The 15667-nt window shown below is 37.6% G+C and overlaps 1 protein-coding gene across 3 annotated transcripts in view; it reads right to left on the bottom strand.

The window, feature by feature from the left end:
* Nucleotides 1-15667, bottom strand: part of LY75 (lymphocyte antigen 75) — a 55857-nt gene that overhangs the window by 10648 nt on the left and 29542 nt on the right. For all 3 annotated transcript variants that reach the window (XM_014265770.3, XM_005485238.4, XM_074548614.1), the window contains exons 14-25: nucleotides 13661-13742; nucleotides 13027-13098; nucleotides 11508-11631; nucleotides 10659-10694; nucleotides 10217-10392; nucleotides 9571-9635; nucleotides 8661-8737; nucleotides 7431-7567; nucleotides 6316-6421; nucleotides 4239-4399; nucleotides 3726-3855; nucleotides 1108-1334 (exon numbers count right to left, since the gene is read on the bottom strand). In XM_014265770.3, coding sequence (XP_014121245.2) covers nucleotides 1108-1334; nucleotides 3726-3855; nucleotides 4239-4399; nucleotides 6316-6421; nucleotides 7431-7567; nucleotides 8661-8737; nucleotides 9571-9635; nucleotides 10217-10392; nucleotides 10659-10694; nucleotides 11508-11631; nucleotides 13027-13098; nucleotides 13661-13742 — 1393 coding nt within the window. The remainder of the gene's footprint in view (nucleotides 1-1107; nucleotides 1335-3725; nucleotides 3856-4238; nucleotides 4400-6315; nucleotides 6422-7430; nucleotides 7568-8660; nucleotides 8738-9570; nucleotides 9636-10216; nucleotides 10393-10658; nucleotides 10695-11507; nucleotides 11632-13026; nucleotides 13099-13660; nucleotides 13743-15667) is intronic.

The following is a 15667-nucleotide window of genomic DNA, read 5'->3' as shown; positions in this document are numbered from 1 at the left end:
TGACATTTTAATTGTGCCCAAATAATAGAGTGTTGCAATGGTGAAGAGCCAGTGCATGCCTGAGCTATATGCCCCAAAATGAATCATTTGATCTTCACTTACAGATAAACTCAAAAGAGATGGGAAAATAGGTTGTCTGGTTTCCTCATTTTCACTAAGATTAAATGGTTGTTTCCTTTAAAAATTTAAAAATATTCTCCATAAATTTTATACTCAAATTTCTGTTTTCCCCTATTTGCTAAAGTATCCAACAGCCCAGAAGTGACAATAGAAGAACATAACACTGCAGTGCTGCATGAACACCAACATACTGTGTAGGTGAGGCACCTCTAAAAAAATTCTAACTTTTTTCTTGCAATTATCTCCAGACTCATGTGTGTGACAAAAGAGATAAACTTAGCCAGCAAGCCCAAGCCATCCCATTAACAGCTGAGACACCTCTCAATCCACAATAAAGATCTCCAAGAGGTCCTCCCGCTAATAAAGATAAAAAGCAACCCCTCCTGCATTATTTTTTTTTTTTTTACCAAATAAAAACCATAGGGAGAAAGAAAAACCCACTAACCTGTCTCAGAGATGCCTCTCTCAAACTCACAACATAGGTATAAATAACATGAAGTAATAATAGAATCTAAGTTAAACTTTAAAAATGCATCTCCACAAGTATTCAATGATTCATTTTGAATTTTATTTGCCACTTGTAGTTTCGCCCTTCCAAAACAGATTTTTGGGTCATTTTTTGGGTCATCTTTCTAGAGTGGTACTGTAAACAGTGGTGATGATGTTAAATGGCAACACTCATTACTCATTTGTAAACAAAAGAGATGACTCAGTAACCTATGTTGCTGCCACCCTACAATACATCCCTTCATCATCAGTCTTTTAAAATAATTTTATCATCATCATCAATTCATCCAGTGGAGTTCAAGAATATATAACTTGGAGAACTGAAGGTTTAAAACATTTATCTTGAGATGGTTATCCCTAAATTAAAACAGTTTTTAGCCCAGAGAGTAATTTGTTACTGAATTTCTTTAACTCAGGTTTTGTTTCACACAACTGTAGAAAATACCTTAAGCCACAGTCTGAGGAAAAAACAAAACTTACATCTCTGCTGAAGAGTCCAGTCCAGAGTGGGTAATTATGAAGAGCAGCCTGAACAGCAAGAAAAGCCTGCTGGAACTGATCTGTGATGCTAACCAGCTGCATCTTGTTATTTATGCATGCAGCCATTGCATCATTCCAGGACAAATTCTTCAGAATTAACATGTATTGAACATTTTGATAGCTCAATGTTTCATTAATGACTTGCTCTGTCTGGTTATCAGCAGTACCTATACATAAGAAAAGAAGTCCAGTAATTAAGTAGTTAAATACTGTAATACCTTTTAAACTCACAATATCTCTGTAACAATCAGAAAAACCTGTTTGACTACAGTTGGGAAAAAAAATCTTAGACAGTAGATTATGCTGATAATTATAGTTAGAAGCAAACATCATTGATATCTTAGATAGAAAAATATATGTTAAAAATAATTATTATTTTCAGCCAATGTATTATTAAATATCTTTTTCTCAATTTAGGTTCATTTATTTGTATATGTTATTTTAAATTAATTGCAAAATAATTTATTGAATTAAAAACATATTCTCTAACTTCATTTACACACAAATATGAGAGAGCAAGTGCTCTCTGCTGTAATACAGCAACAGCCAAACATGACTCATTTATCTCTCTGGAGCCTGTGGATTTATGCTTATGCAAATCTATTGTGCCACAGAACCTGTCTATGCAGATCTTGGTACAGCACAGTCCCAGAACTCCTTACTGCCATCCATGAATACAGTGAGAACTGTTTTCACCTCCACTTAACTAACTGCAGAAAATCCAGCTTGCATGGGGAGGGAGATAATTCACTATTTGTGCTCTGAGCACAGAGTGTTATCACAGCTACCAGCACCACACCTGAAGGCACAGCTCAGTGATGCATGGCCACTGCAGTTAATAGAAGATGCAAATACTCCTGGGGGTGGTAGGGTTAAGCATACAAATGGTAACCCCAAAAGCTTCATACACAACCAAAAAGAAACTCATTCTGCAAAAGGCAGAACTCACCCAGTATTTAAAACACTTGAAGTATAAAAATGCCTACACGGGGTGAGGGGAGGCATCACTCTATAAATACCAGTATATAAATGGCTGATTGATTGGCTGACAGGGCCATTTTCCAAAACACATGATGACAGAAACACAATATTAATTTGATATTTTCAGCTTTCAATAGATCAGAAAACCGACAAGGCTCAAACAGATTGTTTCAAGTAGTTTGTCTGCTGCCAAATGCTTTCACTTAGTAAACAGCTACAAAAGACAACCATGGAACCCAGGGTACCATCACACATCAAGGGGTACCAAATTGGAAACAAAGCAGTAAGCAAAATGTTCATTTCTGAAAAAATAATTGCTGATGATTACCATCTCAAGAAATTCTGCAAAACACAGTCATGCCAAGATTTCCAATGAACATGAATCATCTTTTTCCTGATGATAAAGCCCTAGACAGCTTCGACTCTTGCACAGCTGTCCCTACAACCTGCTGAGGTCCCTCCCAACCCAAACTATGCTTGGATCCCTAACACAGTATAAGACCAGACCATAGCAGGACACATTCTCTGTCACTCCAAAAACCTTTCTCATTACACTTTCTACAGCTGTGGCAAAGAAACATTGAGTATTTAATCACTCCAGACTAATAAGAGATTGATATAAACAGATAGATTGTCAACCTCCAATTCATAAAAGTCTCCTTTTCACATTTTTATGACATCTCTTCCATCCAAACTTCTAATCTTAACACTTAGAATTTCTGGAGTATTTGGCACTGAGTAAAGAAGATTTTGTATGTTAAATGGAGGTGGGAGGTGGAAATCTCTGCCTATTTGAGACTGAAGACGGTGGGTGTAGTCTTGGGCGTTTTGTACACCTAGGTTTCTTTGTGTTTGATTCTTTTTTAGAAGATAGCATGTTCATCACTTAAAAGGATTATTTATATAAAGGAACCTACTCAGAAGTGGGTATGCTGAACATTAGCCCATAGCAGTAATTAAATGCACCTAATAACTATATGTGTTTGATTGATCTTATTCCAGTAATTGGTATTGGCCAACCCACATGGGGACATCTGAATATTATTTTTAGTTCAGATTAAAAAATCCCACTCACATCAACTCTCAAGTTTTCTCTGGGGAGAGACCAACTGCAACATTTAAAGTCTATGATACTTTATATTCTCATAGAACTAAAAGACAGAGGATGTACTTAAGGAGGATATAAATATTGTGTGATTCCCTCCTAGGGCTTCTCACTTCCACAGTTCTGAAAAGGAAAAAGGAATCACTTGTTCCACCCCTCAGTGTACATGACCTCTATACACACAGAACATTAAAGACCCATCAGCTGAAGTGTAATTCCACTGAGACTGCACAAAGTCTTTCAGGAAAACAGATTCTCCCTGAACTGGCCTATGAAACACAATAGGGAAAATTCTGAATGGTTGACAAAACAGCCCCCAGATCCTCCTCTACACTCTGCTTTTCCAGAATTTACCTGCTCAGTCTCTACAAGAATCTTGCTCTTCAAGTGGAATCATTTACATGCATTAAAGTCTCCTGGCACATGCACCTTTAAACTCTGGCTGCAATTTATTTTGACTCTTCAGACTTACCTACAGACCGCTGGCATATACCCAAGAAGTGCCTGTCAGCACAAGCAGTGAAATTCCATGTTCCAACATATTGTGATTTGGGATCATTGAGGATTACACCACACTGATTGTTAAATTCTTCATCAAAAAGCTGAGAAACAGAAATATCCTTATCAGACTCAAATAAGGTAAAAACATACTGGTGTAGAGGTGAAGTAACATGAGTCTAGGAGAACCCCAGCTGTCTGAACTTGTTTAAGAAGTTTCAAAGGAGTGGTGCAATACAGCTTATACAGCTTACCTGTTTTACAGACACTACCAGGTGCCTGGACTCAGAAAGTCTTCCTAAGCTAAATACGTTTCAGAAGTTGTCATCCAAGTAAAGGTAAACAGAGCTCCAGTACTGTCAGCCACCCTGTTGGCCAATTAAAATGACTAACTGGGGAATTTGGTCTATTACATGGGGGTTTTCTTGACACAACATTCCAAATTTCATTACTCAATAGGCAAAAGAAGTCAAAAGTCAGAACTTACATCCAGTGGAATTTTCCTTAATCTCCCTGTCAGGAGTGGGTGAAAGTTACTATACAACAGTTTACTCTCATCTATCCATTTGTTTTCCCTTGTACTGAACAGGAACTGTAAACCAATCCAAATATCTTTTGGCAGGCCAGGAAGCAAGGATGTTATATAATCTGTTGGACAGAAGAGTAAATATACATATTGTGGTTAGGAAAACAGTAAGCCTCCAAGAGAAGACTTCATGTAAGTAAGACAATGCAATCCCTGTTTGTGTTAATTTAATTTTTCCAGCCCTTCCTTCCATTTGATAACACCTTTCATATTGATTTTATCTGAAAGGAGCAGGCTATTGGTATTCGTCCTTCAAATTCTGAGCTGAGGAGAAGTTAGGTGATTTAACCTGTTCCTTTGCCCACTAATTAGGAGTCTTTTATTCACACACAAATTTAAAAAGCTGCTTTTCCACAAGCTTGCAAGATCTTCTCTTGTCTTGCTGCCCTTTCTGAATTGATGGAGGAAGTCTTATCTCCCATCTTTCTCTTTTAGATATCATAACTCAGAACGTTTTTTTGGACTCTGCAGACTTTGTCCACCCCACCATCAGAGATGGCAGGATAGGTTAAATGAAGTCAGATTGAGCTGAAAAAAAATTCAGCCAGGTAAACCTTGTATCAGACCCCTCTTAGTGACCATTCAGGCAAGAAACAATGGGCTCTGGTAACCCCTCAGGCACCAAAGGCATTAACTAAACTTGACTAATTTAGAAAGACAAATCAAAGCTGTGTAATTAGCTACTGCTGGCATGTTTCAGCTGTTGGTCACATGCCAGACTAGCCACAGCCCATTTTCTGTAGGAGACAAAGCCACTGTAGATTTGCAGGTCAGGGCTAGCCCCCAATACCACTGGGAGGAGTAGAGGCAGCCCACAGAAAGAAGCACATTTTAAGAGGACTGTGTCTCCTTTCCATATAGGTGGTCTCCATTACACAGAGAAAAGAAAAACAAACAAGACAAAATAACAAACACTTCCAAATGCACCAAATCACACAAGGGATCCTGCTATGTTACATTTCAGAATGGCTGTGCTTTTCCAACCTTAAATACATACAAAAGCACACAGGCCTGAGACATGTATATTCCTGTACATAGCCCTATTCCTCCCCAATAACAGCAGTAAAAGAAAATTATCATTAAGCTGCTGCCTGCAGGTACACTCCTGACTTCTCTAGTCTATTTACCATATTTTGTTTGGCAAGAGGTTATTTGCTTATAAAGAAAATATGCACTGTGGGCACTGCAGAATTCAACTGAGCTACTTCAGATACACCCTCAGAGAACTCTTAATTATCCACAAGAATATAGTTGCAAATTCAGCCATATCATTCATCAGTTTATTGTTGAACATTACTTGCAGCCAATGTGAACCCATTTCTTCCTCACTGCATTTCTCTCATTGACCTTAATTGATTTAGGTGAAACAGTTCTGTCTTCCTGTCCTGCTTTCCATCCTCTCACCAGTGTCCTGAAGAGCTCAACGGGGGTCACTTTGGACACATTGCCACATTAAGCTGCTTAGCACATGCAGAAACAGAGGGTCCTGTGCTCCAGCTGGCATTGTATTTGACACCTCAGTCCCACATACAAAGCTGAGCTTCTCTTGGAAGCAGCTTCTAAGGTGGTTTTTCAGAGTGCAAAGTCTACAGTCTCAGTTATGCTTTAGCTAGGAAAGCCAAACAATTCTTCATTCAGTGATGACCATTTTATGCTCAACTCTCTCAACAAGGTTTTGCAACTTTTTTCTTTTTGTAATAGGTTAAGATCATATAGAGAAGCTGCTCTTCAAACTGGTTCAAGTATCTGGTAACTGCATTTCCATGTTATGTTTCCAGTGATGCAAACAACAGACAACACATTTTTAATCAGTCCTGGATTTTTAGAATGCTCCTAGTATGCTTGTGGATTTTTAGAATCCTAGTATGGATTCTAGGCTCCTAGTATGCCTGTGATTTATGCTCAAGCTCTTAAGCAGAACTACTCTGAATATAGAAGAGAAGCTGCACACTAAAGTGCCCCCAGTTCACCACCATACCTTGGTCAGCTTGATCTGAGATAGATGGAAGAGAGCCTCCAAAAGTTACACACTTTTCATTAGCTCCATTAAATGTTAAATGTTCAGGTTTCATCTTTAGAAAACACTGCAAAATAAATATAATGAAAATTATTTTCATCATACCATTCTGCCTGGTAAGATAAAAAATCTTAAATCAACCCCAACCCTAAAAACTCCCTTCTCATTTCCTGCAATGAAATATAACCTTTTTTTTGCAGAAAGGAAGGGACCTGATACTAGCTGCAAACATTTATTTGGTTCAGCAGTGTAGCTAAATATAATATAATCCCTCTGACTGATGCCTCACTCATATTCAGTAATTCTTATTTGCTACCTCAGAATGATTTAGTGTTTTAGGAATGAGAACTCACACATGAACTCTGCAGTCAGATAGTGCTGGTCAGGAGCTTGTAATAAGCTACCTTCAGGGAAAAATACTTGGGAACTCCAAGGTCTATGCTGCAATGATGTGAATTAAGTTTGCAAACCTTGGCACAACGTAATGTGCAGATCTGATGCACATGTAAAGAATAATGGTGGAGCAAACAACAGGAATGAGTTTCACTAAGACTTTAGATGACTGCCTTAAAACATAGTACTGAAATAATTAATTATTCTATGGATTCTGACTTGTTGGTTAATTCTTAAAAGCTGCTCACTAATTCTTAAGTAAGTTTAGTCATTAAGGCAACTCAGGAAATGGTGTCTGCCAACTTGGTGCCTGCCCATGATTACTCCAGAAGAGACACAACATACTTCTGCCACAGAAACCTCACCCTCTCCCTTTCAAATCCTCTTCATCCAAAGAAGCAGCCCAAGACTAGACACTACAACCAATGTTTTTGGACCTAAATGTGTGGTGATGGGAAAGCAAAACAATCTGAAAATGAATGCTTTGAATTTAAGAAACCATCAATCCTGAACAAGGGACAAAAAGGGGAGATTATTTTAATCAGTATACTTAGTTTTCAAAAGTCCATTGCTAGTCTACTGCTCAACAGAGGGTCTACCTCCTCCTTTCTTTCAGACAGGCATTCCAGCTTACTGGACTGTGAAGAACAGGCAAGGATGATGGATCTGTGTTATCTCTGTACCTTATTCCGGAACCGATGCCAGCCCTTAGGGCAACCTCCTTGGGCTGGGCGGTAACTGGGATCGTGCTTCTCTAGTAAGGAGGCATTGTTCTTTTCACAGATGAAGGGCAGTTTCACATTACAGTTAACTGGGTAGTCTGCAGAAACAGAAGTTTAAAAAACAGTTATGGTAATGCCCATCACACTCCAGTTGCTTTACGATGTGACAAAGACCAATCTGAAGGGAAACCCTTTTAGGTGCAACCACAATGAATTACTGTGCAATTGAAGGCATTAAAAATAGCAGTAGAGCAGAAGGCAAGCATAAATCATTTATATCAGACAGTAGTACAATATTTCTAAAGTTCCAGAGTCTCACTCTTACTTCCTGTATTAATACTTGTATAGGCAAAGAGAACTTGAAAACAGGATATTATTGAAAAAAGATTTTGTATATGAGGACTAATCTTGTATTCTGGCAAAGAGGATACACCTAATTGTCAAAAAAAGCCAAAAGGAATCCTTTAACATCTACATGGAGAGCATTTGACCTGCACTGCTTTACATGACTCCTGCAGTCATAAATGGACTGACTTCCTGGTCTAGAGCAATTTTTAGCTAACAGAGATGAAAACAGTTCAGCAGCAACCAACCGAATAATGGGGGAAACATGCTTTAAATGGAAATGGTAGAAGACAGGAGGAGCTTCTTGTTCTCTAGAGGTTGTACATTTTCCTCAACATAAAAGTTGAAGAAAGGAAGCAATACACTTCAAACTCCACCAGGAGGCATTTTCATTACTTTGTCCATCCCTTACAATATGACTCCAACAGTTAATGGAATTTGTCTCCAGATATGTACACGGTTGCCAGTACAGAGTTAACCTCTCTAACTGACAACTCTCAAACTCCAGACCTCAGAATATGTAGCATAAACACAAAAAGGTAGCCACCAAAACCAGATTTCACCTAATTAATTTCTGTTGCAAAAAGAGTGACAAGCTATCATAAATAAAATGTCATTTGAATGCAGGCTTCCTTCTGGCCGATAAGAAATATTTCCATGGCTTCTACCATGAGGAAGTAATAAATGATTCAACAGTCAATCAGATTATCATGAAGAAGCCATTCACTCCTATTTTGGTATCAATCTGCATTTAATAGAAGAGTTTGGGTAGAACAGTAATTACTACTTTTTTTCTTTTCAAATAATACAACAATAGCAGAGGGTGAAAAATAAAAACCACCTTACCTCTATACCAGTTCTTTCTGGAAATATACCAGCAATCTCTCAGTAATCTATCATGGAAGCGTGGAAATAACTGTAAACTGGATATAAATATTTCAGTTAGTCTCCAATCCAATGTGACCTTCATGGAGAAACTCTGATAGCAACAGTGTCAGTGCAAACAAAAATTTGGGCTATTAACTGTTTCTAGATGTGCTACACAAAATAGGCTAAAAACAAAGTTGTGGTAGGTTCAGCAGTTATGTGCCCAAATTAACTGTGTTGAGATGTGCAGAATGAGGTTATTTATCACCATGCTGCAATCACAGCACATTGCCAGGACAAGTGAAGGGAATAGGAAATAGCTCTGGTTTCCTTTTCACAATAGTGCATTGCTATAGTATTCTGGAAAGTGAAGGACTTTCCTTGTAAGAAGCCCATGAATCTTCCCTGCAGCCAAGAAGGGAATGATATAAGATTTGCTGTGAGTCATCCCAGTTCTACAAGGCTATACTAAAAGTCCTCCAACACTTTGGCATTACCTAACTAGAAGTGTGATGTCTTAAACCAATTTCCTATTCCCTGTTCTTGGGTATTCCTCAATCCTCAGAGTCAACAGACTGAGTTCTTTTTTTTGGTCAGTTCTCCAAATGTTAACAGAACACAGAAGTTCACCCAAAACCCCAATAAAAGCATTTCAAAGATCAAGGGAATACATTAGCTACTAGGATCACACATTTCAAGGATTCACACAACAAGACCAAGATACCTAAGCCCAACAGCCCAAAATTTAAAGGTTCTGATAACACACATAAGAAATGGATGACTAACTCAGTTACAATAAAATTACTATGAATTAACTATTCTAGTTAACAATTCCTAAAATGCACAAAATAAAGCTTACAATAAAGCAACTCATAATTATTCTACATACGGTGAATGATAGCTGTAGCCATAATCAATAAACTTCAGCCACCACTTCTGTTCGCTGTTTGATAACTGTGGAAGGAAAGAAAAAACCCAGTATTTTACAACCCACATAGAAAGAGCTCCTGACTCTACCAAACATAGAACAATGTGACAAAATTAGTCACAGAGGTACTGAAACTTGACATGTTTTTCTCACATGCCTTACAAGAATGTACTTTTATGCCATGAACAACACAAGCCCCTTCCATATCAGACCATCCAGAATTTCTAATTAAATCCTCTCACCGGGTGAAAAACTATATGTTGTCCTGTGCACAAAATTAAGACCTAGCACAATTGTTAGTGAAATATTTGCAGACAATGGGATGCTTGCATGGTAGGCCTGCTATGACACTTCTTCCCCATTCAGAGAGCTTTGTGTTTTTTCAGTGTTGTTAAACCTACTTTTAAATTTAAAAATTCTTTTACTAGACTGCCATTAAAATAATTCTCTTTTATCCCATCTTTCCCTTTTAAGTACAACTGAAAACCATTCAGGCCAACAGGAAAAAGAAATAAATTAGGATTAACATTTTCTTATACTGGAAAACTTAGCAAGTAAATTTCCCTGCAAGGTAAAGCAACTGTGAAAACAGATTACACCCCCTTACCTTTTCTATTTGAGATAGTATTGTCCTGAGTTTTGGGTAAGACTCTACAGAGGCTAAATCACTATCATTTTTTTGACAGTAGGAAATAGCTTCCTGGTAGCTCAGGTTTTTATCTGGTACAAACCACAGCTCTGCTCCATCAACAACAAGCGGGGGTCCATGAATTCCAATTTCATCTACACAGAAGAAATATCACATGAGTAAGAAATGAATTCTGAAATACAAATATTTTATTTTTCTGAATTTATTAAGGAATCTCAATTTGACACTGGGAAGAGTCAATGCTCTGCATTTTGAACTCTCTTAAAACCAAATTCTATCAGTCATAATCTTTTCTGGAATGAAGCAGGCATTGCAGTAGCAATGTAACAAACCTAATAAAAGATACTGAGTACAAACAACCCTACAACATAGTGGAAAAATACAAAAGAAGTCAAATTACCTGGTATATACCACTCTGGTGTCTTTGGAGTGCTACCTGTTCAGAAGAAAAAAGGAAAAGTCACTGAATTCCCTTTCTAACAACACTGTGGCCACCAATAATAGAAGTGATGGTTAGTACTCATACTTCTCACCATTCATGATGAAAAAAAGGAGAATGAAATCATACACGGGCTTAATAGTTTAAAATTAGCCAATATAAAATTAATGGGAGTACTGCATACTTCCATCTTGCATATCTGTGGCTCTTTCATCTCTCAAGCATCAAAGTAGTATTTCCACCAGAATCTCACCCCAACAAGAAAGATTCATCCCAATACACCTTTTAATCAACAACCCAAATGTAAAAGTCTACTGGATTACATACTGCATGAAAAAACCTGGATCTGTGCAGATATGCCATGCTATTCTTTTGTATTCCCACTCCTCACTACAATGAGGAGCTAGTACACCTGATTTACAAGAAGAGGGCTAGTTGACCTAAGGTTGAAGCAAACTGTACACCCAAAATACTTGTGGTGATTTAGTTAAAAATATCACTAAGAACCATTAAGTCAAGTCCACAAATGCTGCAACTCAGTGGCTTATATCATCACACACAAAACCACTTCTTACTTCATGGGACTAGAAAGAGTACGAGAGCAGTGATAGTGCATTCTCCTCAGGGTCAGTTTCTAAGTGTACATCTGTTCGTATGTGACACCAATGAGACATTTTATGTACTGTCCTCTTTAGCAGTTCAGAGAGGAAACAACAAAATACTGTTTGCAAAGTTTCTATTATAGGGCAATAATTACAACTCATTGTATTAAACTCCTTATATGAACAGATGGATGTAACGGCAATTTACCTTTTGTTATCTGGCAGACCCATTCAAGCTTAGCTTCACAATCAAAAGGCCTGAAGTAAAATTCAAGGTCTCTGGCTTCATGAAAGTAAAATCTCCAAAATGATCTCCGTGAAAACTGTGAGGTCTGCATATAAACAGAAACAGAGAACTGAGTTAGGATAGCATAGGCCTTTGGAATTTAAAATTAAACTGTTATAAAAAAGTCCTTTGGCAAAGTCAGTGTATTTTACTGTGTTGTTAGTCATACAACCTATTTTGCAAATAAAAGAGCAGCTAAAACTTCAACTAAAACTCTTCATGTTAGCTAATGCTGTGAAGCAATTACATAAAGGGCTTAACGTCATCTACACACAAACATCTTAGAAGGTTTTTCTAGAACTAATGTTTCTTAGGGTTTTTGTAGTGCCCAGTTTCTCATAGATGCTTATTATTAAATTATCTATTGCAACTTGTTCCCCTGAAATGAATCTCATTTCTGCTGAAAAGAAACCACCATCTGAACTGGCAGAGAAACAATCATTCTTATTTAAAATTATTTCTTACAATCAAGCTTGAAGAACTGACTTCACTCCTGCTGGTGTCTCCAGTAAAGAGAATTTTTTATCATTTACTGAAATGGCATGTCTATAACTAGCAGGCAGGAGAGGAAAGTTACTCTGTTCACAGCATTCCCTTCAAAGTGCTCTCCTGGGTCTAAAATTTTAGGAGCTCAATGCTGACCAGGTTCTCAGTCTGGGGTCATGAACACAGGAAAAGCAAATGAGGGAAATGGCTGTGAGCAAAAGGAAAGGGATGCAATTATCCTTTCCCCAGTAAATCCTAAAAGCAGAGGTGGTTCTATTTAGGTTAAAAGGGATGATAGGTACTGCAAAAAGTCAGATGATACTTCAGAAAAATAAAAGGCTATTTTAAAACTCATGCCATCAAGACTAAATTAAGTATTGAAGAGCTTAATCAGGAATCAAGCTGAGGTTTGACATTTGAAATTAGAAACCAACAGAGAACATACAGTCTATTTCACAAGTAAACAAGGAAATACACACAATAAACACAAACACATGCTCTGTCCTGGCTACTGCATTCCCCTTCAGGCTTTATTATTTTTTTCTTAATCTGCAGTTCAGAAAAGGTAGTATAGATTTTTTTAAAGTTACTGGTAGGGCTCTCTGTGCTTTTTTCTTTTCGACTCCATGACACATCCTTAAGAACTATATGTAATATACAAGAGATCCATAGTATGGCACTATGCAATACAGAATAGCATTGTTACTAAAACAGTTTGTAGTTAAAATATACAAAAGAAGTCCTATGAAAGGTTATCATTAGCATAGCACTCGTCTCATAAAAATACTTAATTAAGGGAAAGTTTGTAATAGGTGTAGATTGATAAAAGGAACACTACAGCTTTTTCACTATCCTTAGAAAACATCTAAACCTAAATTCAGTTTACAACGGGAAAATTTTTTTTTCAAGTACTTCCAAGTAAAAAACACACATTACTAAAAACCTTGAAACTAACCTTTAATGCAGCACAGTCTCTTGTATCATACTCATCTTCCAGAAAGTCGAGTGGCATAACAACACTGGTTACCTACAGGATGAGTGACAGGGTGAAAGAATCAGCATCTGACACTCTGCTGTGGCAATCCCAAGAGATTACCTTTCAAACCTGGGGTCCCATTATGTTTATTACTATTAAAGTATGTGTTGAATGGCAGTTAGTCCTTCAGTTTTGAGTCTCCATGTCTGTTTTTTGGAGGGGAGGAGGAAGAACTCACAATTTCAGACAAATAAAGCAATTACAGCGTGGAAGATACTTTTGGAAAAGTCTGACAACAAGGAAATGAGCTGATAAACCCTTCCTTCTGTTGTGGTATGAAGACACCTTGTTTTCTCCACCATCTCTTGGATGTTTACTACACACTACATTTCTGTGAAATTACTTTAATATAATGGAGATGGAAATCAGGTTAGCCTTGTTAAAGATACGTTTTTAATTGGAAATCTGTTTGCATGACACAACCTTCTTCTGAATTATTAATCTGTTGAAAGACTTGACAAATTTTAATTAAGATATTTATCAATTTACTTTCAATGCAGTCCTAGTTGAAACGAATCAGTATGTGACACTTCCTGATTAAAAGCTAACTTACTGGTTTGTTATCACTCCATTGCCAGGTTCCCAAAGAATCAGGACTCCTCTTATTCATTCCAATCCAGACCCATCTGTCATTGCTGTAAATAAACAAGATACAATCTTATGCCAAGCATATGGTTCAGCTCATTTAATAGGAAGACTGACCTATGGCATGGCATTATTTAGGAACAAGCAGCAAAACCAAGGTTTTAGTTGTAGCAAGTCAAAGAGAAAATAGACACAAGGGCTGGGACCTCTTCTGTACAGAAGAAAATCAACTTTTTGTGGGCTGCATCACCACTTCATCTGTTGTCACTTGATATAATGGTCTCTTCCAGAATCACACACAGGGTGTTTATATAGTTTGGTTCCCTTTCTCTTGTCCACCTTGGGCTGTCTCCTAAATACCATCAGCTCAAATTCACTCTTCCTCAAATCACACAAAAGCTTCTACTCAAAGAACTGGCCTATTTTCCTTAACTCTGTAAGTGGTATAAACACACTAAACATGGGCACCTATTTCAATTATGAACCCTCACAAATGAGGCGCAGACATAAATCAGCACCTAACACCACTGACTTCAGTGGCTGCATGAACAAGTGGCAATAGAAATTTTAGTCCTGTCAGAACTGGGTTTTTTCCTAGATTTTACTTCCTCATTTTCCAAAAGCAGCAGACACTTAAATCTAAGATTTCAGTTACGTCCAAAGATACAAAATTACCTGAAAAAAACAGGTTTACAACATAAATACTCAAATCTGTAGTAAGAACCTTTACAATAATCTTTTGCTTATGAATCTAAAGATGCTGTAACAAAGATAAAGGTGCTAGTCCAACTGCAAGGTTAGTTTTGTACTGCAAATTCTCAAAGATTAAATTGTGTGCAGGGCTCAGAAACCGAACTTTATGATAACTCACTCCAATACAATACCCTGCCCAGTAAAGTCAATAGACACTGCTCTGAATGACTGTATCAGCTGGAAGCAGCAGAGGGGAGAAAGATCATGAGTTTCTTCTGAAATCACAGACTGCACCAAACCCTACTGTAAAAGAGCTGTGGAAAAGGCACCCTCACCAAGATGGTCTGACAATAAAGCATTGATGCCAAACTGCAGGGCTCCTGTAGAACTGTATCAGGAGCAATATCCCATCAGGATGCACCAAATACAAAGAAGGAACACAGGACATTTGAGGAAATTAGGAGCTTAGGCTATTAACAAGGATTAAGGATTTTCTTGTATAGTCTTCCCAAAGAAAGACAGGGAAAGGATACACTTATTCTTTGTAATATATTTTAGGAGACTAGACCTGCAAGAAGAGGAGTGATTTGAGCAAAAAGAACATCACGTCTGAAGGAACCACAACTCAAAACTAAATTTAAGCTCAAAACTGGACAGAGACATTTGACCAGAAGAGGTCAGAGTCCGTAAAAGGCTCCCCAGAAAGTAGTGCTGACAAACTTTGTGATTTGAAGCCAGAATTTGGAAAGTTAATGAAAATTACTTTATTACCGAAACAGCTTAACCCAGGGTTTGTGAGCTAAGTATGTGAAACCCAAGAAGGGCAACAGTACTTTACTTGGTAAAGTTTCCTTTAGGAAGAAAGTACCAGCCATCAACAGATCTATTATTTTTGTTCTTTATTCTCAACTCCAGTAATAGTTTTCTGACACTGCTGAGACAGTATGATCATTCTAGTGTGACTTTATCATATTGATCAATCTTTAGTCTTTCAATGATACAACTAAGGAGCTTTAAAGAGCTTCAATGCCCCATACCACTGCAGTGGAAAACTGTGAGCCAAACGTCCACGGCTGTCAAACAGCTAAGTGACTTTTGGCTATTTGCCTTTAGGAGTTCATTCTTCTGTGGCTGTTCCTCCAACTAAGAGGCAGAGATCCCGTCCTAAATGTCACCTACAGACTTAGCACCGTTTAAGCAGTTGATCACCACATAGGAATATCTACTAAAAAGCAAATTTGCGACATTCATTTTGAAACAATTTGCAGTAATTACCTGAGGC

The sequence above is a fragment of the Zonotrichia albicollis genome, chromosome 10 (genome assembly GCF_047830755.1).
Source record: "Zonotrichia albicollis isolate bZonAlb1 chromosome 10, bZonAlb1.hap1, whole genome shotgun sequence".
Classification (NCBI taxonomy): Eukaryota; Metazoa; Chordata; class Aves; order Passeriformes; family Passerellidae; genus Zonotrichia; species Zonotrichia albicollis.
The sequence above is the reverse complement of the archived record's forward strand: the minus strand, read 5'-3'. Positions and strand labels throughout refer to the sequence as shown.